The 26944-nt window shown below is 42.7% G+C and overlaps 1 protein-coding gene and 1 long non-coding RNA gene across 13 annotated transcripts in view; one reads left to right on the top strand and one right to left on the bottom strand.

Annotated features, from left to right (window-relative positions):
- The window catches only part of SRGAP2 (SLIT-ROBO Rho GTPase activating protein 2), a 234822-nt gene that overhangs the window by 133230 nt on the left and 74648 nt on the right, over window positions 1-26944 (top strand). For all 12 annotated transcript variants that reach the window (XM_072815064.1, XM_072815062.1, XM_072815063.1 and 9 more), the window contains exon 5: window positions 23018-23080. In XM_072815064.1, coding sequence (XP_072671165.1) covers window positions 23018-23080 — 63 coding nt within the window. The remainder of the gene's footprint in view (window positions 1-23017; window positions 23081-26944) is intronic.
- Window positions 491-24055, bottom strand: LOC140627047 (uncharacterized). The gene is made up of 3 exons (XR_012026009.1): window positions 22975-24055; window positions 3486-3624; window positions 491-929 (listed from the first exon to the last, which is right to left on the bottom strand). It is a non-coding gene; the product is annotated as an uncharacterized lncRNA (long non-coding RNA).

The raw sequence follows: 26944 nt of genomic DNA, 5'->3' as shown, positions 1-26944 counted from the left end.
TGTGTGTGTATGTGTGTGTGTGTAAAATGGAATATTATTCAGTCATTAAAAAAAAAGGAAATCCTGCCATTTGTGACAACATGGACAAATCTGAAAGGCATTATCCTAAGTGAAATAAGCCAGACAGAGATTTACTTATGTGTAGAATTTTTTGAAAATCCAATTTCATAGAAACAAAATAGAATGGTGGTTCCCAGGGGCTGGGAGAGGGGTAATGGGGTGACATAGGTCAAAGGGCATGGAGTTTTAGCTGTAAGAATAAATTCTGAGGATCTAATGCACAGCATATAATTAATGACACAGTAAACCACACTTGAAAGATGCAGAGAGTAGATCTTCAGCATTCTTACCACACATGCACACACAATCAAAGAGCTGACGATGGGAGGTGATAGATGTGTTACTTATTTTGATCTTGGCAATCATTCCACAATGTGTATGTATATCAAGTGTATGTTGTACACTTTCAATGTGTCCACCCCTATTTGCCAATTATTCCTCGATTAAAGTCAAGGAAAAGAAAAGAAAGTGCTCTGTGGAGCTCGGTTCTTCTCAGAGGAGAGTATGCCCCTGTGCCTTCTCCCTGCTAGGGTGGTCTTTGCTTCTCTAAGCTAATCTTTTTCCTCGGTGTGCTCTCATACAGGGTAGAGAGGAAAGAAAGAGGGCGAACTGGGAGACCCATTCTGTAGCTTTAATCATCTCCTCTCCAAAGCCAAGATAATCCAAGCCTTCTGCCCACATAAGCATCGCATCTCTTCCTGCCTTGCCTCTTCCCATGACCTTGTTTTCCTTTTGATGTTCATTTTGAGGGTGGAGAGTAGAAAAAAAGCCTTCTCTTTTTGTGCTTTCTCTGAGTCAGTGGCCTTTCTGAGTCTTTGAGGTCTCAGGCAGGAAAATGACATAGCCCACCTGACTCTTCTTTCAGGGACCTTAAAAGAAAAGAACATTGCTTTATTTAAATCCAAAAGCACAAGTACCACTACCAGTTCATTCAGTTCAATTTAATCACTACTATTTAATTGCCTGTAATTGCTCAATATTCAGCTTGCCGCTCTAAACATACTGCAAGGCAAAATTAAAACATGGTTCAAGATCTTGGAGTGTGTGTGTGTGTGTGTGTGTGTGTGTGTGTGTGTGTGTGTGTGTGTATTTCAGCTGGATGGGCGGCCAGAGGCTCTCAAAGCAGGTTATAACTTAAGACATCCATTTAAGGAGTGGTGCAGATAACGAGTTGTCTGTAGGAGCTTGGAAAAGGAACAGATTCATGAGAGGTGATCAGGCAAGCTTCTTAGAAGGGAAAGAGTTGGGCTGATGTTCTTTTAATCACCTGCTGCCAGGAGTCTTAATTATTCATCTGTTTCTTATCTTACAGAAATATCTTTTGAATATTTCCATATTATCTGGTGCTGACTTCCTCTCCTACCTCTTTGCCCCTATTAGAGATGTTGTTCCCTGTAATATAGCAGCAGAAGCTTCCTGTTGGCCAGCAGCGAGAGAAGTAGGTGAGATGAGCTTAGACCCTGAGCTCTTTGAAGGCCAACTCTAGGCATCCCAGCCACAGGTCAAAGAAAGCCATTGTTCATTTTAAGTAGGGCAATGAAATACTGAAAGCCATGATCTGCAGTGATATTGGTGGCTTTAGGATGGAAGAAACTATCTGGGAGCCTACTACAGTAACTCAGGGGGATAATAGAAGCCAGTTCTTGGATCATGGCAGTGGGAACTGAAAGGACAGGACTTACAAAAAGACACAGCAAAGAAATTATAGATGGGAGTATGAGTGACCTGACATGAGGTGGGAGGAGGTAAATACTAGAAAGGAATCACAGTTCATTGAGTCATTCAACAAATATTTACAGTGTGCCTCCTGTGTTCCAGACACAGTGGTAGGCACTGTAATACAGCAGATAACAACAGGAAAAGTGTCTGGCTGCCTATGCTCTAGTAGGAGAAAAACACAATATACAGATGAACTTGTGAATGTATAAGATGCTAGGTAATGATATAATAAAGCAGGGCAAGGAATATGGCTGTGCTGGGGCTATTGGTATTTTATGGAGGGTGGTCAGGGAAGGCCTTACTGATAAATCGGCATTTGAATTGCTTCTTAAAGGCAGTTAGGGCTTTTGCCTCTGAGGAGGGTCTTTCGGGCAGAGGAGACAGCATGTCTAAGGCCCTGCAATGGGAGTGTGCAGAGAAGCAGCCAGGCCTTGTGCATAGGAAGGAGGAGGCAGAGCGGTAGACATGGTTGGGGGATGGAGACAGGCTGCGTCAGGAAGGGCCTTGGAGGCCACTAGAGAGGCACGTGAGGATTTGGAACAAAAAGGAATGATATAATCTGATTCCTGTTTCAGTAGGATTATTCTGGCTTCTGTGTTAAGACTGAAGGAGGAACAAGGTGAGTGCAGAATAGAAGAGCAATTCAGGAGGCTTCTGTAAACTCAGGCAGGAGATGATGGCGGATTGGAACAGAGTGGTGGGCATGGTGATTGCGACAAGTGTCAGATTCTGGGATTTGTTCTGAAGATGGAGCCAGAAGGATTGTGCTGAATTGAATGTGCCTGTGATAAAAAGAAGTGTCAGAGATGACTGCAGGCATTTTGATCTGAGCCATCAGAAGTTGGAGTTTGCCATTTATTGGGGAAAGTATGTGAAAGAGCCTCTGATTCTAGTCCTGCCCTGCGATTAGTGAAGAATTGAAGTGCCAGCTAGCAGTGACTTGCGTTAGGTCACCCTGGCTAGTAGTAGCAGAGCTGGGGGCAAGGCGACCAGGTCTGCTAACCTCTGGCCAGTGCTGTCTCCAGGAAATGACCCCAGTCTTCCTCAGCTCAGAGTCACACATGGCACAGCAAACGTGTAGTGAGGATTACAGTTGGAAAGGAGATCTGAACATTGACCATGTATTAAACTGATAGCTGAGCCCTGGAAGTGAAGAGGCCTAGTGAAAGAACTGAGGAGAGATAAGCAAATTAAATAAGCCAAAGAAAATGAGTAACATGGTTCATAGAACCGATGTGAGAAGAGGCCTCTCTGTGGTGGGTACTTGGAAGCAGTGAGGAAGGAAGGGATCTGAGCAGATGCCACTGGGCTTGGGTTTTGGAATGAACCTTAGGGAACTGTGGTATCCTCAGGGGAGCTTTTAGGCATCTTTCTTTCTTTCTTTCTTTTCTTTCTTTTCTTTCTTTCTTTCAGATTTATTTATTTATTTATTTATTTATTTATTTATTTATTTGAGACAAAGAGAGAGGCAGAGACATAGGCAGAGGGAGAAGCAGGCTTCATGCAGGGACCCTGATGTGGGACTTGATCCCAGGACCCCAGGATCACACGCTGAGCTGAAGGCAGATGCTCAACCACTGAGCCACCCAGACATCCCAATTTTAGGCATTTTTCTTATCCTTTCCACTAATGGGGAGAAGGAATACAACAGTATGAGGCTGAAATAGGGAGTTCAAACAAAAGATCTCTTCCAACTCTAGTGTTACCTTCTTGTGAGCCTTATTCAAGAAGTTGGCCTTCCCAGACCTCTGTGGGCCCGTTTGCAAATGGAATGAGAAAGCATCCTTTTTGCCGGCTTATTCTCCTAGAAATGGTGTGAGGATGACGATGGCAAAGGCCATGGAACTGTTTTGGATGAGAAATGTTGCATAAGTCAAGAAATCCTTTTCCCGTTGATTTTAGCAAGTTTTTAGTTCAGAAAACCCTTCATAGAGTCATAAAAAACTTTGCATTAGGGATATATTAGATGCAGAACACATTACCCAATAAAATAGATATTCCTCTTTGAAACAGCATAAAATATGTCCGTATCACTTTGATTAAATCTTGCTTAATTACTATGTCCGTTAGACTCCAATCAAATCCTGCCTGGGCTTTTAAATTTAATTTAATTTAATTCTGTAGTCACTGTTACCCAACCACAAAAGAATTAGCCTTGCCCTCAAGGCCACAGAGGTCTCTCAAGCACTATGAGGGTTAGCATTGGTCCCTGTGCTGAAACACAGGGCGAGGTTGGCCATGCCGAGTTCTGAGCAGTCTGCCTGTTTCAGGGCTTCAGGCTGCTGCCCCAGTGGGGTTTAATTTTGTCCTTCCAGTCCCCTTCACATAACAGTATATGAAGAGCAGGAAAGGAAATTAATTGTACCTGCTGGCATTATTAAAGTTATCAGTGCATATCCTCTCCTGAGCCAGGAAGATGAAAAAGGGTGTTGTAATCAGAGCAGATGATTTCTGACACACAGGATGGGTTTCCTCCCCAGGTTAGATGTAAGGACCTGATGTCAGCCTGTTGCCTCTGGCCTGACACCACATAGCTCGGGGCTACGCTGAGTTCTGCCTCATTCTCCCACCAGCCCTGGAGGAAAGCTAGCCTCTGGCTCTCCGGATCAGATGTCTCTTAGGTAGGAAACCAGGCCTTCCCATTGCAGACAAAGAGTCTTCCAGCTGTATGTTCCTGGCCTCGAGATGTAATCCGGTATCTCAGTTAGGCCAGGTCCCAGACTCACACCTTGTGCAGCTTTGACCTGGATGAAATAAGGCATCATGGTGCTGCTCCCTGCTGATTCAGTTCATTTTAGCAAGTACTGATTAACTGTTCTCTGCCCTCATGCAAAACCTACAGCCGTAGGCCGTAGTCTCAGGATTTGACAGGATCAGGGAAACTTTTTTTTTTTTTTTTTTTTATCGGCTTTTCCAGAAAAGAGAAAATTTGGGCAGGTTAGCCAAAAGAGGGAGGGGAACAGGGCAGAGAGCCAGTTCTTACCTTAAGAAGCTGCAGAGGAGAGATGCTTCTTTGCTAGGGGGTGGTGAACTTTTTGAGGACAGCTTTGCAAGGGAGCTGAAAGCTTTCAGTTTTTTGACTAGGAGCTTACTTGGGTTTGTAAAATTACACAAGAACCCTGGGATTAGCCTAAGCATTCAGGGTTGTCCTGACCCCAGGCCAGTTGCCTACTTGAGCCAGACAGGAAGAGAGCACAAGATTCTTTTTGCTCCAAAAGCTATGAAGGATACACTCCTCTTGTAGTCTGGAGTCCTGCTTGCTAGGTTTCTGCAAACCCCCTTATGGGTCATGAAACAATAGCTCTTTGACTACATTTCTGTCCATAGTGATGGGAGCTGATTAAACTGGCAAGCAGATAATGGAGGGAATGGGTTAGATGTCCTAGGCAGGAGGTCATGGCAAAATGGATCTGTGGTTGACAAGAGAAATTTCAACATGTGTTCTAATCAGTTCTCAGCTAGGTTGCCTGAGATCCCCTGCCTCATGCCTTCCTTGAATAGATTTGACTCCTAGACCACAAGACTTGGGTATCAGAGGTTCAGCTGGGCATTTGCAAATCAACTCAGAAAGTGGCAATGAGCAGTGAGGCTCTCTTTGGGAGACACCACAGCATAGGGAAAGAATGAGACTGGGAATCAGGTAACCTGGGTGGGGACCCAGCTTCCAGATGGTTTCTTTGTTTATTTTTCTTATTGCTTTAACTCCCTACCACAATTTTGAGATTCTCTGGAGATTGGCTGTGGTCAGAGAAGCAAATCTGCATTAAAATCTGGTTCTCAGATAGGACAAAGTTTTCAGATTTTAAAAATCATGGTGAGTGGAAGGGAGATTGGACAGAAAGAGCAGGCATAATTGTGATATCAAGCTCTCTTCTAGTTCTATATTCTAGAAACAGCCCTGACTTAGGGCTGTTGAATAAATTTTTTTCTTTTTCTTTTCTCTCTTTTTCTTTGCTTTTCTCCTCCTTTGCTTCTGAATGTTTGTGCACTTGCCTAGGAAAACATTTCTCAGCCTTTTCAGAATATTTAAAGAAAAACGGTAAGAATATATCACAAACTTAGTGTACCCTTTATGCATTGGGTTTGCACAAAAAGTTGACATGCCCTGGCTTGGAGACCTGACCCCATCTCCTCAACCTGCTGTCTTCGGCCCTACATATTTTGCTTCAAAGCCCTACTGCCGCGAAGAATGCGGAACTGACGAGTCCACCATCTACGAGCTAGGACATCTTGATTAAATTAGTATGTGTGTGTGGGGGGGTGTGTGTGTGCCGTGGAGAGAAAGGCACAGTGACACAAAGGGCGTTTTGAGGAGCCCCGTAGTGCCTGTGGAGAATGAATGTTCTCGTTAAATATGGCCATGACCTGCAGTTCCACACATGCCAGAGACACAGCTCAATTGTCCCCAGGAGTTGGGGGCTGGGGATAATCAGGGGGAGAGGCCAGCCTACAGCCACACTCTCCATCCCCAAGTGGAGAGGGCAGCCCAGCATAGAAAGGCAGGAATGCAGGAAGGCCTGCTGTTGCTTTTTTTTCGATAACAAATGGCAAGCGATGCTTTGATCGTGCTTCTTGTTATTGGTTTGGATCAAAAAATGCCTTCCTTTCCCTTCCCTCTGCTTCTCACTTCTCCACTAGGCACTAAGGGAACTCCTGAAAGCACGCTTTGCTTTATGCCTATTTCCACTGCCTTCCTTGGGGCTCCCCAAGAAGATTGGTGCCTGAACTCTCGTAGGACAGTGCCCCCTAGAACAGTGCTCACTCTTGTCATTTACCACTGTCCTCATCCCATTCATCCTGAAGTCCCAAGACCAAAGTGAAGAACAGACAGACTGTTGAAGGCTTCCACCCTGGCCACCACGTCAGTGGTGAAGCAGTGGTCGGTAACCTCTGGCTCCCTTTCATCTGCACCGTGAGACATGAGACATGCGTTTGCCATTTGCCCTTTGAACTGCCAACCATCCAAATACAGCAAAATGGATTTAAGAGCTAATTAAGTTTTGGATTCACTCCCTCTCACCAGAATATCCTAGCAGCTCGTTTCTACAGCTCTGTATACATGATTCTCTTTTCAATAGATGGAATCCTCGCCTTTACAGCAGTATAGACCTGAGGATTTGAAAACTGATTCATCGAGACTATTGTTTTGTATTCTGCCTCTCTTTCTTGCTGTGAAAGTTGTTGGCCTTTCATTCTCTCGTTTCCGCCCAAGAAATAATTACTGGGGGCTTCCTGCATGGAAGGCCTTGGACTAGAGGAAGAGGCTACAAATGTGACAGACTAGGAATATTCCGAGTTCGAATTCTAACTCTTGTAATTTTTTTTTAAAGATTTATTTATTTATTTGAGAGAGAGAGAGAGCATGAGTGGGAAGGGCAAAAAGAATCTCAAGCAGAGTCTGCACTGAGCAGGGAGCCCAATGCCGGGCTCAATCTCATGACCCTGAGATCACAACCCAAGCTGAAGTCAAGAGTCTGATGCTTAACCCAGGCACCCCTAACTCTTGCACTTAATAGCTGTTCCTATGGACAGATTGCTTTACCTCTCTAAGCTGGAGCATCCACAAAATAGAGAGAATAATAGCTTGAGTTATTACTAAGATTAAATAGGATTATGCCTATAAATGACTAGTGCACAATAAGCCATCAGGTAAATGTAAGCGACAGTTATTATTTTTATTAATTACTGGTTGTAGAGATGTAGTCCAGGTCCTTCAGAAGCTTATGTTATAATTGAAAGGGGAGAAGACATTTGCATAAATAGCTCTAATCAAGATCATGTAGATATGATACATGTCCTGTAAATAAGAGATAGTGTTCCACGATAATAATTGCCAGAGAATAGAGTACAGGTGTTAGAGGGAGAGCTTATGTCCAGCGTGGTTGTTCATGACCTGTGAACCAGTGTCAACCAGCAAAAACCCTCTTTCCGCATTTATGATAGATATCACTCATCCATCATGCAACTTTCTTTTTTTCAGTTTTTAAAACTTGAAAAGTGTGTAAAATATCTGTGTACAATAAATGAGTGACTCTAAAGCAAGCACACAAGTAACTAGCCACACAAGAAGGTACTGAGAACCTTATCAGCACCTCAGAAGTCCCTGCTGTGTTCCTTGTAGTCACAACTCTGTTTCCTCCGCTGTCCTAATTTTGTGATAATTATTCCCTTGCCTTTTTGTGCTTTCCACCCCCCCCCCAAGATTTATTTATTTATTTGGGGGGGGGGGAGGGAGAAAGCAAGTGTGAGTAGAGTAAGGGGGGCAGAGAGAGAGGGAGAATCCTCAAGCAGCCTCCCCACTGAGCACAGAGCCCAACTCAGGGGGCTTAGTCCTAGAACCCCAAGATCATGACCTGAGCCGAAATCAAGAGGTGGCCCCTCAACCAACTGAGCCATCTGGGCGCCACTCCCTTTCTTTTCTTAAATTACATCTTTTAGTTATTCACCTCTACACAGTGTAGTTTAATTTTGCATCTTGCTTCTTTTGTTTGCCACGGTTTGTGAGTTCCATCGCTATAGAGCCCCATTTATGAATTCACCACAATTTACTTATCAATGCTCATTTTGTTATCAGTGGGCATTTGGGTTGTTTTGATGTGGGACTAATGCAAACTATGCCCCTGTGAACATTCTCATATGTGCATATCCATGTACACATGACCAGATTTCTAGGGGAAATGCCTAGTAGTGGAATTGCTGGGTGAAAAAATACACATATCTCCTTCTTTACTATGTAATGCTAAAGTATTTTCCAAAATGTTACTAGTCATTTTCACCCCCACCAACAATGTATGAGAGTTCATTTTTCTACATTCTTGCCAACGTTTAGTATGATAAAATTTTTAATTTTAGCTCTCATTTTGTTTTGACCTGTTTTAATGTTAGCTATTGTCATATTGGTTTTAGTTTGCATTTTTGTGATTACTAATGAGTCGGAGGTCCTTTCCATATTTTTACTGACCATATAGATATATTCTCTCGTGAACTACCTATCCTGAATATTAGTCATTTTACTGATTATATCTATTAGACATATATTCTCCTACACTGTGACCTTTTTTTTTTTTTTTTTTTTAGTATTTTCTATTGACTAGTAAAAGCTCCTAATTTCAGTGTGGTTGCACCCATTTTCTTTTATGGTTAGTGTTTTTTCTATCATGTCGAAGAAAGCCTTTTCTATCCTGAGGTCTTGAAGATATTCCATTGCATTATCTTCTAAAAGTCATAGTTTTATCTTTCACACTGTGGTCTAAAGCCATCCCCATGAAGCCAGTTTTTATATATAGTGTAAGGTAGGGCACAATTTAATTGAAAAAAGAAAGTTGGGATTTACTTCCATATCGTTGTTGATTGAAAATTACATCCTTCCTCCCCTGCAACCACAGACACTCACCTTTTTTTTTCAATTTTTTATTTATTTATTCATGAGAGACACAGAGAGAGGCAGAGGCATAGGCAGAGGGAGAAGCAGGCTCCCTACAGGGAGCCTGATGCAGGACTTGATCCCAGGACCCCAGGATCATGACCTGAGCCAAAGGCAGACCCTAGCCACAACCACTGAAGCAGACACTGAGACACAACCACTGAGCCACCCAGGCGCTCCAGCACTCACTTTTTAAAAAAATATGTATTGAAGATTTACCCTATGACAGGTGTGGTCCTATATCCTTTCCATACAGAATGCAGAGAAGTGACATTTGGGCTGGGTTTTTAGTGAATGAAAATGATTTCATAATTAGACCTGGAAAAGGAAGGTATTTGCGAGTGTTGGGGGAACAGGGTGGAAGGGCCTTTCCACATAGAAGTGACTGGCTCCGGGACGAAAGAGCACAGGAATGAGTGGGGACTCTTCAGAGGGTGGTGGGTACAGTAGTTTGGCTGAATCAGAGTATTTATGAGGCGAGTAGTTGAAACAAAGCTGAAAAGAGCCCCTAATGCCCAACCAAGGAGTTTAAACTTGATTCTCTGGAGAGCATTTGGGAACCGTGGAAGGTTTATTGCTAGGAGAATGATGTCATGGAGCTGTTGTTCAGAAAGATGGGGCCTCTAATCTGGGGGCAAGGGAATGAAGGCCTGCAGCCTGCTAGTGGTGCCAGGAGGGATGAAAAGAGGACAGATGTCAGACATGTCGTGAAGGAGAAGTCAACAGCTCATGGCCACTTCTTGGAGAGAGGATGAGAAGTCGATGATTACTTCTAGCTGATTTTATGCTGGTGTCACATAGAAAAGGCCAGTTTGGTGCTAAGGAATTTGGGATAGCTGGGGAAGCTGACATCTTCTCTTATGTCCCAGGAACTAGATGGCCAAACCATCCTTGGATCCCCAAATGGTCCATTGTATGTCTTCATTTTTAGAACGTCATGTGAAGTTCCTCCATTTTGTGGACTCTGAGTCACCAGAGAATGCCTGAGATTTGAATCTGGATTCTGAATCACTACAGCTAATTTCATAGATTCCTTTTATGTGAGGTAGATTCAGCCCCCTCCTGCCCTTTGATGGACTGTGGTTTTTGAAAAGCCCCTAAGGAAGTAATGAGGAACTGTATTTAAAACCTCAGATTTGCTTCTTTTTTATTTTACCAGAATATTTTGGTCACCATGTCCTGGGAAATGAATAACTTTAAAACATAAATGTGGTAAGCCTTCACTTTCACCCCTACCCATTCACTCTTTTATACAAAGCATATTTCATTACTTGTTAGGTATCCAGTATTGCACTGGACCTGGTGAGGGCTACACATAAACATAAAATAATCTATGTCCTCAAAGTTTAGACTTTGGGTTGAACTTCTAGAAAAGGCAGCTTAGGTAATGTAGACCAACCTTCTGCTCCTTTGGAGCTGTTTTTCCCCAGGAGTCATCTACTATTCTAGAAAAAAATCACTGAGAGCCAAGAAGCCAAGCAGAGCTTTTAGTAGCCTTGTGGGGCTAACAGGACAAAAACTGGAATACAAGGCCAAGGAGGGGGAGCCCTGGTAAACTTCTCCAGGCTTTTAGGACCCCAGAGGGATACAGCTTAGAAGGAAGGATGAACCAGAAATAGACTTTAGCAGTCTCACAGGAATGAAGCCTGGCTTCAAATTATCATAATCTCTAATTGGATTAAGGTGATCTAGGATAGTAGTGGCTAGAAGCAAATTTAAATCCTCTCTAGTGGAAGATACTATCATCTTAGGCCTAATAGTTCCCACTCATCATTCTGTGTGAGTCGTGCTTGTAAGAAAAACAACATACCCACAGGAGATCCATATAATGGTTATCAGACAAACTTTAACTCTCTTTAATACAGTTATGAAATAAAATAATAACAAAAAATTGGATATTATAAAGAAGAAACTGGGTAGCCCTGGTGGCTCAGTGGTTTAGCGCCGCCTTCAGCCCAGGGCGTGATCCTGGAGACCTGTGACCAAGTCCCATGTCAGGCTCCCTGCATGGAGCCTGCTTCTCCCTTTGCCTGTGTCTGTGCCTCTCTCTCTCTCTCTGTGTGTCTTTCATGAATAAATAAATAAAATCTTAAAAAAAAAAAAGGAAGAAACAACTTAAAATGGATGAAACAAGTACACATAAGAGCTTAAACTATTGGAAGAAAACAGGAATAAATCTTTGACCTTGGATTAGGTAGTATTTCTTAGATATGACACCAAAGCAGAAAACAGGCATAAATCTTAGTGACTTTGGTGGGTTAGGTAACTTTTCTTAGATATGGCACCAAACACGAGCAATAATAGAAAAAGATACATAAATTGAACTTCATCAAAATTATAAACTTCTGTGCTTCAAAAGACATTATCAAAAGGATTAAAAAGATAACCTGTAGACTCAGAGAAAATATTTTCAAATCATATATCTATCTGATAAGGATCTAGTATTCAGAATACATAAGAAATTCTTACAACTCCGTAACAAGAAGACAACCCAATTTTGCAAAACAAGAAAGGCTTGCATAGACATTTCTCCAAAGAAGGTATACGAATGGCCAATAAGCACATGAAAAGATGGTCAACACTGTTCATCATTAGGGAACTGCAAATCAAAACCACAATGAAATACCATTTCATACCCACTGGGATGGCTATAATTAAAGAAAAATAAGAAAAGAACAAGTGTTGGCAAGGATGTTGAGACATTGGAACCCTCATACATTGCTGGTGGGATTGTAAAATGGTGCAGATGCTGTGAAAACAATTTGGCAGTTCCTCAAAAATGTAAGCAAAACTTATGCAAAAACATAAACGTAGAGTTACCCTATGACCCAGCAATTACATTTTCCTACATATGTATACCCAAGAGGATTGAAAACAGGCTCACAGAAAAACTTGCACATGAATGTTCATAGTGGCATTATTCATAATAACCTCCAAATAGAAACAATCCAAATATTCACCAGCTGATTAATGTGTTAAAAAAAATGTAACCTATCCATTCAATGGGATATTCCTCAGCCACAAAAAGGAAATAAATTCTGATATGGCACAGATGGACCTTGAAAACAATATGCTAGGTGAAAAAAGCCACATATTAAGTGATTCCATGGATAGGAAATATCCAAAGTGGACAAACCCACAGAGACAGAAAGGAGATTAGTGGTTACCCAGAGCTGGGGGAAGTGGGTGGTGATGGTGGGAGTGCATACTAACAGGTATGAGGTTTCTTTTTGGGGTGATGAAATGTTATGGAACTAGATAACGGTGGTTATTGCACAACCTTTAGTATATTGTGAATATACTAAAAACCACTGAATTGTACATCTTATTTCTTTTTTAATTTTGCACTTTAAAATGATGAACTGTATGGTGTGTGAATTTTATCTGTATTAAAAAAAAGGAAGACTGAAGCAGAAATTTTAATACTGAAAACATACAGTAAAATAAAGAGCTCAATGTCTGGATTGAACAGATTAGTCAAAGAATAGAGAATTAGCCAAAGCATAAAGAATTAATGAACTGAAAGGTAGGTCAGAAAAAATTTATCTACTGAAGCTTAGAGAGGTAAAAGGACGGCAAATAGAAAAAAAGAGCATAGAAGACTTATGGGATATGGTGAAGGGGCCTAACATGCATACACATTAAGTTCCAGAAGAAGGGAATAGAGAGAATGGGTGGAAACAATATTTGAAGAGATAATGGTGGCGAATAGTCCCAAACTAGAGAAAGATCTCAAGTTGCCGGTTGAAGATGCATTATGAACCTCAGGTAGGATAAACAAAGAAAATAACATGTAGGCACATTATAGGGAAATTGTTGGAAACCATGACAGAGAGAATCTAAATCCTTAAAAGATTTAGAGAGAGAGAGAAGGCATATTACCTTCAAAGGAATAACAGCAAGATTGATAGCTGAGTTCACAGCAGAAGTAGTGGAAGACAAGAGACAGTGGAATGAAAAGCTGAAAGAAATATCTTTTAAAATACAGATGAACTAGACTTTTTCAGGCAAGAAAAAACTTGGAGAATTTATCACCAGCAGCCCTGCTCTAAAAGAAATACTAAATGATATTCTTAATGCAGAAAGAAGATAATCCCAGATAGAAGCCTTGAGATACAGGAGAAGAAATAGTGTACACCTAAATGATTGACTATTTGAAAAATAATGATTCCATGTGAGGTTTTAAGCACATAAAAAATTAAATGGCAACGATAGAGTCTATTCCTAGGTAGGGGTGGGGAAATTGGTTGAATAGGATTGTGCAAAAAGTGGTAAGAGTTAATTTATATTAGACTTTGGCAAGTCAAGGATATATATTATAGTTTATTTAGGTAGGGTCACTAATAGAGAAATATCACTGTACCAATCTAAAAGAGCAGGAAATTCAATTAATAAGAAATGGCCCCAAAGAAGGTAAAAATAATTCTGGTAAAGGCAAAACTGTTGGGTCATTGGAACACAGCAGTGGCTTCCAGGGGTAAAGGGTGGAAGAGAGTTTGACTATGGAGGGGCAGCAGGAGAGCTTTTTTTTTTTTTTTTTTTTTTTGGGTGAGTGATGGAACTATCCAGTGTTTTAATAATGGTGGATTTCACAAAACACATAGAATATGCCAAAAGAGTAAATTTCACTGAATTTTTAAAAATGGAAGAGAAAAAGAAGATAAAAAATAAGAGGAAAGGAGGCTATAGAGACAGGTAGACAGGTAGAATGGCATATAGCCGTTTGGTGGATATAAATGTATCAATAATTACAAGGATAAATTGACTCATGTAAAATTAAAAGGTAGATTGTCAAACAGATTTTAAATAAAACCGAAGCGTATGTCACTTATTAAGAGAAGACACATGCCTTAAATATAAGCATATAGAAAGATTTAAAGGGAAAAGAGGATTTGATAAGATCAGACCAAGTAGATTTTAAAATTCAAAAAGTATTATCAGTGATAGAGGGAGACATTTTATAATAATTGGAGATTAAAGTTACCAGGAAATAGCATATACTTAATAACAGCCTTACAGTACTTAAGTCAGAATTAAAACAAGGAACAGACAAATCATCAACCTCACTGGGAGATTTAATACTCCTGCCTTGATGAATGATTAAAACAATTAGAAAAATTGAGTAAAGATATAGAGAGTTGAAAAACAGTTAACAGACTTTGCCTAAATAACATACATGGGCACAGTGCCTAACTGCAGACAACTACGCGTTCTTGTCAAGGGTGCCTGGAGCATTTATAAAGCCTGATCAAAGAGGAAAATCAAAGCACTTCGGTGCAAAGTCAGAGCCAGAGATTGGAAATTGCCAGTTTCAAACCCTGGACATTTTCCTTCTCATAATCCAATGATTTTTCATCAGGAATGAGGTACTGGCAAGAGGAAAGGTGCCCTCTTCCAAGGATGTAGATTGTGAGTGTACTCGGACCATGCCGGATGGGAGTGGCAGTGTGCTAGAGTGCTGACCAAGACAAAGGGCTGCAAGCCACCTCGGTATCTGAACAGAATTGGCCCACCCCGGTCCCCACCCCAGCCCCAATGAAGTGCATTCTAGTCCTTCTGCCAATAAAGAGCTCTACTTGTGTCCTAGAACTGACTTTAATCCAACTTTTTGGGTTCAGCCCTGGTACTGGGAGTGTCAAGAAAATGGTCCCCCCACAGCTGAAGCCCCCTGGAGCCTCTTCTCCTCTCGAGGCAGTGGGATTCTCAGGCAACTCCAAAAGTACTGAAACTACACGGATCCTTCAATGAATTGGCTTCGCTGCTGGGTTCCTCTTTCTGAAAGTATTTAATCAGCGATTTTCCCAGTGCCCCAGGCATTTCCTGGACGGGTGCTGCTGACTGTTTTACTTCCTACCAGGCCGCCCTCCTCTCGGTGTTCACGCTGCCAACTTTCAGATGAGCTCTATTAACTTGTGCTCTTCCAGCCTTTCCCGGCCATCTGGGAGCCACACAGGCATTCTTCCCATCCCCCAGCTCCTGGAATTCCTTATTGTGGGAGGGCCTATGCATGCAAGCACCTTATCATTCTGGCTCTCCCCACCCCTCCCTTCTTCTTGCCCAGTTCCAAGCCATCGATTGTTTTTTTCTCCAGTGTTCATTTTACAGTTGCTGAGAGATTTGTGTTCTCATGTTGCCTGTTTGCCTTTGTGTCTTTTGTCCCCTGTGTCCTGGTCTACCCAGGGCACCACAGTTACCTAGACACCATTTCTATGCCTTCCGTGTCCTGCCTGGGAGATCTTCAGTATGACCTCAAGAAATGCTTTGGCGCTAGAGATCAGAGCCTGAAGACATTATTATATTCTGCTAATAACATCATTATCCAGAAGAGCTAAAGATGGAAATTTGCCAAGAAAAGGGTCACAGTAGTGATTTAAAAAATGAAGCCTCATACTTGGTTATCTCTTTCCTTTTAAGGGATTTTGCTTTCAGCTTATTTTCTTAGTCTTAGAATGGGTCCTTCTAAGAGATAGAACGACCGTAGAGGAACATTCGAGTTGTTACAACACTGTGTTTTAGTCTCTGCCATCTAAGGTCCTGGGAGAGCAGAGGGCCTTTGGCTTCTTCCCAGCCCCCAGCCCCATCCCTGGCCCTGGTCCAGTCCAGTGGGACTCAGTCTTGTCTGAATTATGTGTTTCCATAGCAAGAGGTTCTGGTGACTTGTCACAGAGCAGGGTGAGCATCCATGGAAGGTAGGAGCTGAATCCACAGAGATCACTGTCTTGCTAGAGAATGGATTTTCTCCCAGGGCCACTAGCGTTCCTGTGGTTATTAAGTCTGACTGTTCATACATTGCAGAACTTCTGGAAAAGCCTTAAGGAAATGGCTTTCAGAAACAAGTGCTCTAGAGGACAAAGCCCCTGGATTTCATTAAACCAGAACTTGGTAATGGGTAGTCTTTGACTTTTCTGACCTAGGCAGTAGGGAGCTCCTACCTTTGTTTCTTTAATTTATGACCCCAATTGAACGAAGTCCCAGTTGTGCAGTTGAGAAGGATTTTCTCTGTTTAATCTTTCTGAAGGGATAGAAGGTAATTCTATCCTCCTTATTTTCCTTCTATACTACCCTTTTCCACTCCCAATTCCCTCCTTTGTGCTACACACCTACTTTTTTTGTCTCCCCATAGGAAAACTGCGTATTTCTAATGGAGTCATTGTTACTTTGGTTCTTACTGTAACTGAGGAGGAGATTAGATTGTGCAGCAGGGGGCATAAGGAAAAGCAAAGATTGTTCTTCCCTGTGGGTTGATAGAACCCTTCCATCAGAGATTTAGCTGGAATCCTGCCTGGGGGTTAGCTTCTGGGACCTTCCCCAGTTCACGATCATTAATGTATTTTGAGGGCACATAAGCAGGAGCACGGTGTGATGGGAGAGCAGTCAAGTGGGTGTTAATAGAATGATACCTAACGGTTATTGAGCATCCTAGGTGTCAGATTCTGTTTTAAGGACTTTACGTGGATTATCTCATTATCACCCTATTTTGCAGATGTGGAAACTAAGGCGAAGAGCAGTCATATAATTTACCCGAGGTCATGCAATCAGGTAGTGGAAGCAGGATTCAATTCTTGCTCCGTCCAGAGCCTACGTGTGTCTTCACCCTCTCCCAGTACTGCTTGTGGCCTCCACTGGGTGCTGAATAGCTGTGTGACCCTGGAAAAGTCATTTCACCTTTTGTGTCTCATCTGTGAACTGTAACCTGTGTATGTGGGCACCTTCTGATGGAGTTTCCACTTTTAATGATCTATATGCTGTAAAGGCAACTCTGTTGTTTTATTTCTGTCGTTACATGAAAGCACGATGTTTAAATTGAAACAGACATTTTATCTAATTGACTCAACAACTGTGACTACCTCGCAGCCCCTGTACAGGCACAAAGCAGGGATTGACACCATGGGAGACAGAAAGTGCTTTAAAAGTTATAATCTGTTTGTTTTGTTGTTTAGGCTAAGTAATTCAGATCATTAAACAAGAATCTGATTGAGAAGTCAGTTGTGTTAGAAGGTGAATTCTGAGCCAGGTATTTTGAGCCTCAGACGGTATCAGGTTTCAGACATTTTCTTTTAAGTTATGACTCTTGTCTCCAGGAGCACGTAACTACACCCGTTCACTTCTGAGTGAAGGAGCTACTGGTGAGCTTTGTTTTTACGGTGCTGACAAGCTCAAGAGATTCTTTAAAAGTAGAATGTGCCCACTCTGGGAGTCACTGAAACAATGTCATTATAAACTGAAATATCTATTATCACTTATAAAGGAAAATTCAAAGAAAAAGGATATGCTGTAGAATAGCAAGATTTTTTGAAATCCAGATTTCGGTTTCTGGCAAGCTAGATTCACCATTTAACTTGCTCTGGAGTTAGGTTAAAGTGCAGAATCCTCTTGGTTGAGGTAGAAAAAAAATATTGATCTTGAATAGAAAACTAGCTTAAGAAATTCCAATTCTAGTAAGGCCTTTGAAACCAGAAGAGCTGTGTTCTGATAGGCTTGGACATCCAGATTAATGTCCATCTTTCTCGGTGGCTTGTAAATTTTAAACTGTTTTGTATACTGTTGTGTTCCCAGTCAAACCACAAGTGCTTGACACATAATAGGCATTCTATAAATATTTGCACACAGACTATTGCTCACTCCTTAAAATCCAGCATTTCCCCCTTGCCAAGATCTAAGAGTTGAACCTGCTTCCAAACATCTCATCAGCTACCTTGAGAGGGCGAGTCATTTAATGCCTGTCTTAGTTGGTGGGCTCTAGTCCCTAACCCACTATTTTCTTTATTAATTCCACAATTTCAGCATACCCAGTCTTTTTAAACCTGTGCATAATGACTCATTAATGAGTTGTAAAATGAACCTAGTGAGTTATGACTAGCATAAAAAAAAATAGAAGAAAAAAGAATAGGAAATAGAATGCATTGCGCGTAATGAGTACTTTTGTTGTAGATACACCATAATATGAAAATTGATTGCAGTTTTTAAAAAGTACATTTTGAAATCCTGGTCTACCCTGTCTTGAAGGTAAAAGCACTTTTAAGTGTCCCTCTCATGGCAGTTCCCAGCCTACCTCTCTATAAAAGTCTTGCAATTCAGTATATTTGTATTTTATACTAGCTGGGGCTCCCCAGAGTATGAAGTTGTAACTGGAGCACAGCCTTCCTGAAGCCGTCACGTGGTATCTTAATGAGCACATGCTGAATAGAAAGAGATCCTCTGCATATACACAAGTAGTGTGGCTGTGGGGAAAATCTAGAAATCATTTCTGAACTCTGACCTGCAGGATCACCGCCGCCCCCCTCCCCGCAACCCTGTAACTTCACACTGTGCCACTTGTTTTGAAGAGCTGAGGTGGGTTGGGGAAAGGCCAGACATAATGTCCACCAACCCCAGCACTGGCCATGCTGCCAAACACCCACTCTTTGTACCCCTATCCTCCCCACCACAAGCATTGAAGGCAAAGCTCCAACTCCTGAAACTTGACCTCTTTGAGGTGGTGAATGAGTGCCCCTGAAACTGTCACTGTACATCTGGTGGCGCGTCTCCTGCTGCCAGAGCTTCATGTGGATTTCGTATCCCTTTCCTCAGAAACCTGTAAATGTAAATTCAATTTTAAAACTGGATTTTTTAAACAGTTCGTCTCAGAAGTATCTCTGGGGGTGGAGGGGGAGCAGCACTGGTGGAGGGAGATACGTGCCCTTGAAAATTAGATTCTTTTTTTGGAAAACAGCTGGCACAGGCTCATCGGCAGGGAACTAAATGACCCACTGTTTCTACCTGCTGACAAGCTAAGCCTTGGGACGGCGCTGAGATTAGCTCTCACCACATGGCAGAGGCATGCCTCCTCTCTTTTTCCTTTCATACAAACGGGATAATTTTGTGCCTGTCAAATACTGCGGCTTTGTAGTACAGATAGCCCATAAACAACAGCCCACCCACCGCACTAGTGCTGAGCAAAATAACTAGAGGATAAGTTAAAAGGTAATCTCCCTGATGAGGACTGGTTTTAGACCCTTTTCATAATCTGTGTTCTTTGGTCAATGCCGATAGACAAACCCATGCGAGCTCAGGAGATGGATCCATCCAAAGAAGTGTACCCAGCCCAGTGTCGGGCAGCCCAGACCACGTGGCCTCTTGTTTCCTTGCATGTCAACCGCTACATCTTTTCTTTGAGGGAGGAGGCTTTGGAAGATTATGGTCTTGGGGAAATGAGGCTGTGCGTTTCATTTCTGTCATCCAGTGCTGTTCTCTGTTGGAAAAGGAGGATTCCCTGCCCATTTTGCAAACGCACAGCTGGCAGGAGCTGTAGCAATCTCGGATCAGCTCCGCCCCAGCAGCAGGCAGAGGGGGGCCCTCCTCCCCGGGAAACACACTGGCCACACGGTTGTAGTGAGTTTCAAAATAAAAGATCCCCGCCTAAGACACCATGCCACTTCCTATCCCATAGAACCAGCATTGTTAACTGTGCCACATCTCTATTCTAAATTTAGGCATCCTCTTTTTTTTTCCAGGCAAAGATTACTATGCAAACATTTAAGAGAAAAACTTTGCCCAAAGTAATTTTTTCCCTCAACTTCTATTTGGTTTCCTGCAATGTTTAGATGACTCATTCTCTTCCAAGAAATTGTAAAGAAAAGAGATGCAGGCTGTGTGATAGCGCACAAAGACGGCTCTGTAAATTCTCTTTTTCTTCCCTGCCTAGAAACCCATTGCGTTTTTGTTTTTTGTTTTTTTTTTTGTTTTTTTTAACAGGGAACGGAAAGGCCCTGCAGACTTCATTGTCATGTCCTCGGCCTCATCAGATTTTGTTGTTCCCGGGATTAAATGTCCCTTTTGTCTTTGGGTGGGGCCCCCTGGTAGCTGCCCAGCTCCCACAAGCCTTCCACGGGGCGGCCAGCACGGAAGCCCTTCCTGGCTTGCTGGGCTGCGCTGGCCCCCAGAGGCCCCCAGTGAAGGTCTCTGAAATAGAGACCGGTGGCCCTTTAGCATCCGTGAGAGGAGAGGGAGGGGAGGCCTTGGCCATTTCCTGCCTCTCTCCTTGGGGTAGAACTGTTCCCATGTGTTGGGGGCTTTGGGGGCCACCTTCGCTGGGGTAGCTCCCCATGTGTGCCCAGCCCAGCCAGCCCAGCCCTCAGCCACAGGGAGCCGTAAGTCAGGATCGCTTCAGCAGCTTGTTCAAATAAACAGGGATAATAGTTGAGTCGGTCCTTTTCCAACTAATCGGTACACGAAAGGAAACATCTGCCTGGGCTTAATTGCTTTTTTATTGGTTATGCTTTTTCTCCTCCCTCTTCCCCTCCCCCTTCCTCCTGCGGCTAAGTTATTGAAGACCTGGGTAAGCAACAGGGTAGGGGAATGGGAGCTTTCTCCCATAACCTCCACCATTTAAACACAAGGAGGTGGTAAGGGAGGTCTGGAGCCTGCTGGCAGCGGGGTTGACCTGGAGGTGGGAGGGCAGGGCATTTGGGGGGCAGGGAGCTTGGAAGTGATACTCATGGTCACTTCCTGGCCTTGTTGCTGACTCTGGGGCTGGCTGGTGAGTCATTTTGCCTCACTTCACCTCCTTGGGTCTCTGCTGCTTCAGTGGAGCTCAGCTTTCCTCATGATGGGAAGGAGAGGCTGGTACGCTAGATTCTAGATAAAAGGCATTTCCTCTTGTGGCCTCTTTCAGTGGTTAAGGGCATTGAATGAGAGACGTTTGGGAATGGTAAATTTAAGACTGACAAGATAACCCCGAAGCTGTGCATTTTGTAGAACATCTCAGCCCCCAAGGAGAACTTACTCATTATCTTCTACTTTGGGAAGTGAAGCCAACGAGCTGTACACTGAACTGGGTGGTGGTTGAATCTAATATGGACTCAAGAAGACAGGCAAAAGATCATGAAGAATCATAGAATGGCCAAGGTTAGGGAGGGGCCTTAGGAATGCGTTAGACTTTCATTTCATGGAAAAGAAAACAGGGGCCCAGAGAGATGAATCTTGTTGTTCAAAGTTATCTTCTTGATGGTGGAGGAGCCAGGAATAGGAGAGTCTTGTGATTGCTCCTTCAGGGCTCCTCTTACCCATTTCCACACTACCAGGTGTAAAAAGTCCTGCCTTCCCACAACGAAGGTCACACATATGTTATATCCCATAATTAATTCCATAATAAAACAAAGGCAGAGCATTAAAGAGACATGAAAATGACTGAGGGACATGTAAAAAAAGAAGTTCAGGTTCAGTACAAAGAACTGCAGATCACAGTAGGATGCCATACCCAATCGTCAAGAGAAAAAAAGGTGAAGTGACAGGCTTATATGCTTCTGGTGGTATTTTTCATTGGTACAGTTTTTCTCAAGGGCAGTTTAATGGCATAAATGAATAGTTTTTGACTCAGCAATGTGACTTCTAGGAGAAAATGATGAAAGGTGTGTGCATAGATGATACACAAAGTAATGTAATATGGCATATTTTGTCATAAAAATTTGTAAGCAAAGTGAATGTCCAAGAATTGGAGCTACATCAATATCATCTTTCATTATGTTCTAGAATAATATAGAGGTAACTGTTCACAAATATTTAAGTGAATAAGTTACAGTGTGTATAATGCAACCCTGATTTCATGAAAATCATACAGAAAAGACAAGAAAAACGTGTTGATTTCTTAGTGTTAAGAATTAAAAGTTACTTTTTCTTTTTGAATGTTTCCTATGGTTTTCTTGCATTTGGGGTTTGTTTTTGTTTTGTTTTTTCTTTTTCCAGTTTTCTTATTAATTACAATAAACATATATTCCTTTGGTAGTAAAAAAAATGGTTTTAAAGTCATACATCTTGAATATAAAGCAAGATCATAAATGATTATGTTTCTGACGTGCAAGACCTCTCTCTTTCTTTGCCTGGAAGCAGAGCCATGCCAGAGGTAGTACTCTACCTTCTGTTAGAAGGGCATTGTTGTTATCTGATTGGTAGGAAAGAACTAGAAGGAGCTGGCAGACAATAAAACAAGGACTTTCTCTCTCAATGACCCAGTGATGCCAATCAGTTTTATCCCCTGCTCTTGACCTCAGCTTAAAACACTCAGTTTAAAAAAAACAAAAAAAAAAAAACAAAACAAAAAAAACACTCAGTTTAGAAGGCATGGCTCTTTTCTCCTTCCTGCTTCTTTATTTCAACTATTCTGTACGTGTAGTTAGATTCCAGCCCTGGGTGGTAGTAACAAAGAACCCAAGAGCCACACTGCTTAAGATTAACCTGTTGGAAACCCCTTAATATGTATTATCAGAATCCAGTAACATTAGCTAATGTCCAAACCAGTCATTATTGGGGTTCCACTGCCCTGGGAGTTTGTGGTAGAAATGAATCAAGTAGGACCTATCCCTCCTTCCTGCTTGGAGGTTCCTACGTAGTGAGGTACTTTGAAGTCCTTGGATATTTATATATTTCTTTCTATGGCATCCTATTTCGCATCTGACTTTCTTGCACAATTCTCAAGAAAGCTCAAGTGCAAGTGTCCAAGAAAGCTTACTCCACCTCCCAACAGTCACTAGGTAGGATATGGCTTTCAGGCCTGCTCTTCGGAGTGTAGGCTTCTGAAAAATCGAAGCTTACACTCATTCGCCCTCCACACGGTTGCCTTAGCAAGGCTATAGGAGGGGCACATTTCATTTTATTCAAACTCTTTGAGTAATCTGACCATAATTGGGTCTGATCGGAGTGGTTATCTGATTTGCTGGATTAAATAATGGGCCTTAATTGAGTCTGTGTTAGTTATAGAGCCAATGCAGATCTTGCCTTTGTCGCCCCCTACTTACTCCTTCTGTTCCCCAATTAACCTTCATTCTTCTTTCCTTGCAGAGTAAAGAAGTCGGCCAGCAGCTCCAAGATGATTTGATGAAGGTCCTGAATGAGCTGTACTCAGTAAGTCAGATGGGTGCCTGGCTCTTTAACAAGCAGAGGGAAGCAGCATTTGGCAGCTTGTGGCCATAGTCACATCAGCAGCAGAACTGAGCTGAGGTTAACAGTGCGTGGTCCCCATTGGGGGTGACTCCACCCATTTCTTTTCTTCACATTCTTAAACTGAATGAGCCAAAACTCTTAAAATAAGCTCCTTCCTCAGTTGTGCAGACTAACTCTGGCCTCATTGGGGCATAATCGCCAGAGACCAGCCCAGGCCTTCATCAGCACAACTGATGCCCATTAGCTGCAAGCCAGGGACCCCAGACCTAATGGCAAGGAACACAGTCTGTTTTGCGCCATTCATATATGCCTGCTGGGAAGGACTTAATGTTCAAGGTTTCGCATCAGTTCTGGGATGGATCTGTGGGTTTGAGACGAGAGCAGGTACACTAGAGGAAGCACAGGATCCTTTTAAAGGCACCTGATCAAAGGGGCCAATTCAGGCAGAGAGGGCTTGGCATCAACTCTCTGGGGTTTTCAAAGGCCAAACCTCAGTAAAGAGGCAGGCTTCAGGTTTGGAGAAGAAAACACAATCGGTTTTGAAATGGCTGGTGCTTTAAGGCATGTGATGCCTGTGGCTGGTGCATGTTTCTTCATGCGCTGGGAGGAGGAGGTAGTGGTGGTGTCCTCTCCAGCCAGGGTTTGTTAATTATAATTAAAACACATATGCACACCAGGAAACTTAGTGTTGTCATACGGGGAATATTCCAGTTGTGTAGCTAAAGCCTTTCAGGGCCCCCTTCTTCTGCAGGGCTGGCCCAGCCTTTGTGTCATTCTCTGGGGTTGCCCCATTGTGTTCTGGAGGCAAAATAGATTTCCTGTGTTTACTTGGTTATTCACTGTGGTTTCTTCTTTCTTTCTTTTTACTTCTTTCCTTCCTTCCTTCCTTCCTTCCTTCCTTCCTTCCTTCCTTCCTTCCTTCCTTCCATTCTTTCTTTCCTCCCTCATAGGAAAACAGGCCATGGTGACATGCATCACAGGCATTTGGAATCAGAGAATTCCATGTTCTTGGTCCAAAAGCCTAGGTGTGGCTGTTTTGTCATGGCAACTATGAAGCAAGCAAATAGGGTAGAGTAGTCATCAGACTGGTCTCCAGTGACACTCAGTTTGTTTGGAATTTCTGCTCTGTGATTCTTCTGCTCTGAATCCAAGTAGATAGATGGTACTCTTTGATTCAACTCCCAAGTTTTCATTTCTTTCAAGTGCAGTTAAGGCTTTTTAAAAAAAACAGAAGCATGCTGATGTGAACCATTTACAGACTAGATGGGTTTTCCTAAACCCCTTTGTCTTTTCAGTGCTTTGCTTCTGCATTTTACTTTTCAAGCATCTTCTAGGCACCAGGAAGAGCTATTAGTCCCTTCTCCTGGCAGAGAATTCCCCAAGATAGACTGTGACACAGGAAGTCATTGTATGAATCCTTTTATTTTCTCATAAGCATCATGGGCCTCTGCTACTTGCTCCTTCTGAGGAGGAGTAGGATGGAGAACCAGCAAACCCCAAACCAGCTCAACCCCAAGTTGCCACTTCTGCAGGAGGACTTGAGGTAGCCACAAAAGAAGAGTGTCCAGGGATCTACATACTTTGCTCAGAGTCCGAGATCTCCTAATATGCTATGATTTTTAAAAAATAAGTAAGTGAAAAGGTATACTTTGTGGGAAAACCATGGAACTTGCTGCTCTGGTTTGAAGAGGACTGAACTGTCTCATAGGACTGCAATCTCCAGGCAATCGAATATTGGCCAGTGCTTTCCTGCTCTGCACAGAGCCTAAAATGTTCCTGCCTGGCGCACAGGCTGAGAATTGGCTGGGCATGGAGTCCTCTGCCATGAGGCAAATTGGTATACACTCTTTTATTTTTATTTTTGTTTTATTTTATTGTAGTGTAGTTGCCACACAATGTTATGTTGATTTTGGAGGCACAACATAGTGATTCAACAAGTCTGTACAGCATGCTGTGCTCACTGAGTGCAGCCACAATTTGTCACCATACAATGCTATTATGTTACCATCCAGTATATTCCCTTGTGTTCTATCTTTTATCCCTGGATACACACTCTTCTAATCTGTCCAAGGCCAAAAGAAAAATTTAACATTTTTCCTAGCAAGCGATGGGAAGGGAAGAAAGAGTAGAGAACCCTGGCAAGTTCCAGGGAAGGCAGAAGGGTCTGGTAGGGCGATTCTCAAGCACAGTGACTTTTTCCTCCAAGGGGACATCTAGAAATGTCCGTAGACACTTTTTTTTTTCATGGCTGGGGTGGGGCTGTACTAGAGTTCACGATGCAGCTATAATCCTGTAATGCATGCGATAGCCCCCTACAACAAAGAATTATCTTGCCTAAAATGTCAGTAGTACCAAGATTGAAAAGCGCTGGTCTGTTGACTGGAGTCCACCAAACTAGGCCACCAGATTCCACCTGATGTGCCACTAGCTACACCTGGAGGATGCGGTGACCTCCATGACCCAGGTCCCCATATACTTCATACACTGATATCTCCAATCACATTTTCTGAAATATCAGACAGTAGTTAACGGTCAAGTGAGTGTGCGGATTCTGTAGGCCATTTGGAAGTTCAGAGGATAGAATTATGAGTTCTTTCTTCTGTAGGATGAGGTACGTGTAGGCCTGGCCTCAGTAAGGCACCATGGCATTAGGGTGGCTGACTATCACAGTTTGCCTAGGACCTGAAGGGTTTTCCAGGGCATGGGACTTTGAGTGCTACACCTAGGAAAGCCCTTGGTAAGCCAGGATAATTGGTCACTCAACATGGTGATTTCATCAAGTAGAAACTTGGCACTATTATATGCTGGCTTTGGGAAGCTACTTGCAGAATGTTCTTTCTCCTTCTCTCAGAGGAGCTAAGAGAACAACAGAGATCTTTTGATAAGGAGCTTTTACCTTATTTACTTTTTGGGAAGGCAAAAGGGGCCCTTGCTTCAGTGACCCTGTGGGCAATAAAAGTTATTTGTGGGCATGGAATAAAGGGAACCAAGAATATAAGGAACCCACCATGTCCGGTGCTCTCCTTAGCTTGTATCTCCCCTAATGCTCAAAATATTTCTTTTTGGGAGACTGATTACCTAAGGGGGATAATTTAAGTATTTTTGAACCTTGATGATCCAAGGGGCAGAGCCTCGGTGTTCTCAAATAAAGATGCTTTTCGGCAAGAGGCCCAGACTCACACCATAAGTGGCCAGCTGCCCCTCTGTACCCTCCTTTTTTATGCCTGAAGGACCTTTGATTTTCCTGACTTGGCATTCTGTGCGAGGGGCTGCTTCCCACAGCTGCCATTCAGAGAGCAGCTCAAGTGAGCATTCTCCTCCATATGTTTTTCCCCCCATAATGAGCCTAGCTAGTTTGTAGGCCATGGCATAAGTGGTTTTCATTTTCCAACTGGTGACCCCAAATGCCTTTGAAGTTGGAACACACAAAGAACTCTGGAATTCTCTGCCTCATTTGTACTCATAGTTTGTATCTGGAAAAGCCCAGCAAGTACCCACAGGAAGGAAGGTATGTGGGAGTATGGGAGCCACATGGATTGGCTAAGTAGGAAGAGTCAAGCCCTATAATTAAGAAAGAAAGAAGAGGTGTTGTGACACTGGGGTATTGTTGCCCTAGAAGTTCTGTTCTTCTGTACTCCCCCTGAATATATGGCTCCTTGATCTGGTGCAGCAGCTGTCTGCTGGCGGAGCCGCTGAAGACTGCTATTTAGCACCTGCTCTCTTGAAATAATGTCAATGAATAGTACCCTCACTCTGCTTGCCTGTTTGTCTCCAGCACTAGGCACTAGCAATACGAAGACAAATAAGAGATGTCCCTGAACTAAA

Source organism: Canis lupus, chromosome 38 (genome assembly GCF_048164855.1).
Source record: "Canis lupus baileyi chromosome 38, mCanLup2.hap1, whole genome shotgun sequence".
NCBI classification, from domain to species: Eukaryota; Metazoa; Chordata; class Mammalia; order Carnivora; family Canidae; genus Canis; species Canis lupus.
This window is presented reverse-complemented; position numbering and strand designations above follow the sequence as displayed.